At 34.5% G+C, this 5068-nt stretch overlaps 1 protein-coding gene across 1 annotated transcript; it reads left to right on the forward strand.

Moving 5' to 3' along the window:
• The first annotated feature begins 2342 nt into the window (after positions 1-2342).
• LOC142613635 (7-deoxyloganetin glucosyltransferase-like) lies at positions 2343-4448 on the forward strand. Its single transcript, XM_075786072.1, has 2 exons — positions 2343-2925; positions 3257-4448. The coding sequence occupies exons 1-2, from the start codon at positions 2406-2408 to the stop codon at positions 4192-4194; spliced, it is 1458 nt and encodes a 485-aa protein (XP_075642187.1). The 5' UTR covers positions 2343-2405; the 3' UTR covers positions 4195-4448.
• The last annotated feature ends 620 nt before the right edge of the window (positions 4449-5068 follow it).

A 5068-nucleotide genomic window follows, 5' to 3' on the forward strand; every position in this document is an offset into this window, starting at 1 on the left:
GAGTGAGAGAAGAAGGAAGGGAAAAAAAATGTTGTATTTATATGCTACAGTAATTTCAGCTGAGCTACAGTATAAATTATAATCCACGTTTTTTCACTTATTTGCTACAGTGTTTTCAGTTTTCAGTTTTCAGTTTCAGCAAAATAAGTTCTATCCAAACGGACCCTTAGCCTAGAAGTTTGCTAGTTCCCATTTTACATTCTCTGTGAAAAGAGCCGCCGCCATCTCCATCTCTCTCAACTCTCAAAGAAGTTTACTAGTTTGGTCAAAGTGAACTGCTTCACAGCAGTGATGAGCAATTCTTAAGTCTTAACCAGTGTAGAGCAAGAGAGAAAGAGGTGTACTGGCCATGGCTGAGTGGCAAGAGAGAAAGAGGTGTACCAGTGTCGCTGCCGAGGAGTGGCGTTACAGACTCTCCGCAAGAACACTAGCGGCGCAGTTAACTGGCCATGGCAAGTGGCGCAGTTGGGACGGTACCAGTGTCGCCACCAAGGAGTGTTTGTTTTTTTTTTTTTTTTTTTTTTTTTGAGTTTATATTCCATGTAAGGATCATGTTGTCGGTCTGGATACTTGTCCCATCAGTTTCTTCTTGAAGCTTTTAAAAGTAGCTATAAAGCTAGACACTACTGCTCAAGTATCACTTACTCGTTAATGCGGCCAAAGAGTTAGCTGCAGAGCATTCAATGCGGTGGTTGCAGCTTTTCCTTTAGATATTTCATGGTTTTCTTTTGGCTTATGTTCTTGTGGTGCATATCTTTATCAACATAGTCTCATGGGACATTGCTTCTAGGTGGTAAACAATACATTCCAACTTCTGCTTAGCTGAGCCAAGGAAGTATTCTTCCTCAGATCACCTTCTTGGATGATCATGATTAGACTTTTACTTCTTTATATACCAACACGGACTCTTAGTAAGATATTTACCCATCTTCGGACTGCTTAATGTCCTCAGATTGAGCCTTCAGCCCAATATATACATAAATACGTACTTCTGGACCTATCTCCCCCACAGTATTATTTCATTTTACTTTATTAAATTATATTTGGCGACGAAAAATTGTCACCAAAACCATTTTTAAAAAAAATTTGGCTATATTTGGCGACAAAATATTTCATTACTGAATCCAAATTCTTTTATTTATTTTTTAGTTCTACTATATTTGGTGACGAAATATTTTGTCGCAGAAACCAATTTTTATATTTTTTTTGTTTTAAATTTTTTCATATTTAGCTATGAAATATTTTGTTGTCAAAACCAATTTTTTTAATTGATTATTACTAACGAAATATTTCGTCACCAAACGATATTATTCCACTATTAGTGACAAAAATTCTGTGAATATTTATTATTTTTAGCCTAATTTTCTATTTTCATTTATAACTATCATAATTATTAAATTCATATTTAATATTAATAACTATCATAATTATATACAAAATAAAAGAAAAACATAATTATTTTAGATAAAAACAAATCTTATTTGTAATTACATATAATTACCGATCTTAGTTTTGCCAATCGGTTGTAGCTTGTCTACTATATACAATGTTATTTTTGGTATTTAGGACATCAAATGTCTACATTTTTCTAAGGATATCCACATTTAACACATAATGTGTATAAAATATACAGGAGTGTCAAGCATAGTTTTAAAAACCAGACTAGAGGCAAAACAATATATATTTACCTTCGGTTCTCGGTTTAACTTAGTTTTCAACCGGTTGATGGGTTTTTTTTGGACTGGACTAGTGGCCAGTTCCTAGCTTAACTGATCAGTCTGCTTAAGTTTTTAAAACCATGGTGTCAAGTGTGAAACAATCAAAATATATTCTCTTTTACAAAAAAATTAAATCGCCAAAAAAAAAATTATTGAATGAAAAGAAAAACCTTTCAGGACTTCATAAATTTGAGGAGTGTCAAACAAGTAAATTCTTATTCAACTTACAAATTTAGTATTTTATTTTATAAGAATTTTTAAAAGTCAGGGAACCTTGCCTCCCAAAAGGATCGAAAGTCAGTGTTTACTGTTTACAATACTTTTTTTCACTTTTGCTGAATCTTGATTTCAAATTCGATTTTTAGTCGGAGGCGTAAATGACCCTCGCTTTTATTAAGGTAACAAAAAATTAGAGGCGTAATTGACCGTTCCTTTTAGCCGTAATTTAAATATATATATATATAAATAAAAATAAATAAAGAGAAAAGAAAAGAAAAAAACACGTCGGCCTGTGCTTATGATTTATTTGACTGCCAATTCATTATTCACGATGGCTGAGTGAGGACAAATCTTTGACTTTGACCACTTTTGGCTCTATAAATAAAGCCAATTCTCTTGCCCAAAAAATCATCCCTTCTCATTTTCAATTCTGCTTACTTGATTAGGCCTTAGAAAGAGGGATAGAAAATGGATTCCCTAGCTTTTACAGAGAAACCCCATGCAGTTTGTGTCCCCTACCCAGCTCAAGGCCACATAAACCCCATGCTAAAGGTAGCAAAAATCCTTCACTACAAAGGCTTTCATATCACCTTTGTAAACACAGAGTACAACCATAAGCGCCTGTTAAAATCCAGAGGTCCCGACTCTCTCAATGCCCTTCCCTCCTTTCAGTTCGAAACCATTCCTGATGGTCTTCCTGATCAGTCTGATATTGATGCCACCCAAGACGTACCATCCCTATGTGCCTCCACACAAAAAAATTGCTTAGCACCTTTCAGAAACCTTCTCTTGAAACTGAACGACACCTCTTCTTCCCATGTCCCTCCAGTCACTTGCATTGTTTCTGATGGTGTCATGAGCTTCACTCTAGACGCAGCAGCTGAACTGGGCATCCCTGATGTTCTTTTCTGGACAACCAGTGCATGTGGGTTCATGGGCTATGCTCAATATCGCCATCTCATTGAGAAGGGTCTAACACCACTCAAAGGTATTAATCAACTTAAACGCGTCTTATAATAGTGAGACGCTCTGTTTATAAAATTGGGACCATAAGTCATTCCAAAAGGTCACCTAGGATTGATATTCAATATTGTACAACATGACCATTATCTCCATTTCATCCATTAAAATAATATATTTTTAATCTATTTTTCTGTAAAATTTTAAATAACATGAAAGTTTGTACGTTCATTTTTAGATTTATAAAATTTAACACAAACTATGTAATTGATCCATTTCCAGATATTGTAGTACCAATATATTTACTTGTATGAATTTTTATCGTAATTTTTAATTGGTTATTCAATTTCTATGTGCAGATGAGAGTTATTTGACAAATGGGCATTTAGATACAATCATAGATTGGATTCCAGGAATGAAAGGTATCCGTTTGAGGGATCTCCCGAGCTTCGTTACAACCACAGACCGAGATGATATTTTGCTGAATTTTGCAATGGTTGAAGCCGAGAAAGCTCAGAGAGCTTCTGCTGTCATCTTAAATACTTTTGATGCTTTAGAGCATGAAGTATTAGAAGGACTTTCAACCATGTTTCCTTCTATTTGCTCCATTGGTCCCCTACAACTTCTCGTAAATCAGATCCCTGATAACAATTATAAATTGATTGGATCAAATCTTTGGAAAGAAGAAGAAAGGTGTATCGAATGGCTAGACAAAAGACAACCAAAATCTGTTGTTTATGTGAATTTTGGAAGCGTCACTATCATGACAAGCAATCAATTAATTGAGTTTGCTTGGGGACTAGCAAACAGCAAGCAAGCATTCTTGTGGATCATAAGGCATGATCTTGTAAGAGGTGACTCGGCTATTCTTCCTCCTGAGTTTCTAGAAGAGACCAAAGAAAGGGGTCTCTTAGCAAATTGGTGTTCTCAAGAAGAAGTTCTGAGTCATCCATCTATTGGTGGGTTCTTAACTCATAGTGGATGGAATTCCACACTTGAAAGCGTGTGTGGAGGAGTGCCAATGATCTCTTGGCCTTTCTTTGCTGAGCAACAAACCAATTGTCGTTATACTTGCATTGAATGGGGCATAGGCATGGAGATAGAGACCGATGCAAAGAGAGGTAAAATAGAGAGCCTTGTTAGAGAGCTGATGGTGGGAGAGAAGGGCCAAAAGTTGAAGGAGAAAGCTATTGTCTGGAAGAAATTGGCAGAGGAGACCATTAGCCCTACTGGGTCATCTTTCGTGAATTTGGACAAAATAATTAATCAAGTGCTTCTAGCGTCGGCTACTAATTGAAGGGGGCGTTTACATGTGATATGCTTATCGAAGATTGTTATTGTAGGTCCCAGTTCTTTTCTTTCTTTTTCTTTTCTTTTGTTTTTTGTTTTTTCCTTTGCTAGATCCAGTCCCTGACATCTGGTCCGTTCACTCAATTCTTTTACTGTCTTTTTCCTTCTGTGCAAGTCTGTAGACTTGACTTTTTTCCTTTACTTAAGTCAAGATATGATGATCATGAATGAAAGTTCAAGACGTGATGTTTATGGAAGCAATACATGAACCAAAAGATTTCTAGAATTTGAATCTAATAAGTTTTATAACAAAATATTTAAAAAATAAAGTAAAACACTGCTTCTTCGATACTGACCAAATACAAATAAAATAATGCATAATTATAGCCTCTTAATACAATTTAAAATAATTTTTTTAATCTATTTAATAATCCATAATATATCTTATATTAAATATGCAATATATTTTTTTTAAATGTACAAAATCAAATAGTTATCAAAAAATCAGTCTTTTAATGCATCACTTCTCTTTTTCGGTGAGGCCTAGTTTTGACAATATTTATTATTAAAATTGCTCACCATATTGTTAAAGTAGAAAACTAGAAATAAGAATAGTAATTATAAGTACAATTATTCTATAAACAAACAAGTTCTTAGGTTGTTGATTTTCTTAATCCTTACTAACTATATAGTATGATTTAAAAAAAAATCATGATAAATAAAAAATATGTGTGAGGATTTACTATTATTGACGTTGTGAGATACAGCAATTTAACAAGATAGCACTGCAATATATCAAGTTCGCGGCCGAAGAGTCCGGTATATTTTCGAGGTGACCACCCCCTGGACAGTGAGGCACTCTATTGTTTTATTGTTTTTTT

Source organism: Castanea sativa, chromosome 10 (genome assembly GCF_040712315.1).
Source record: "Castanea sativa cultivar Marrone di Chiusa Pesio chromosome 10, ASM4071231v1".
In the NCBI taxonomy this organism is placed as follows: Eukaryota; Viridiplantae; Streptophyta; class Magnoliopsida; order Fagales; family Fagaceae; genus Castanea; species Castanea sativa.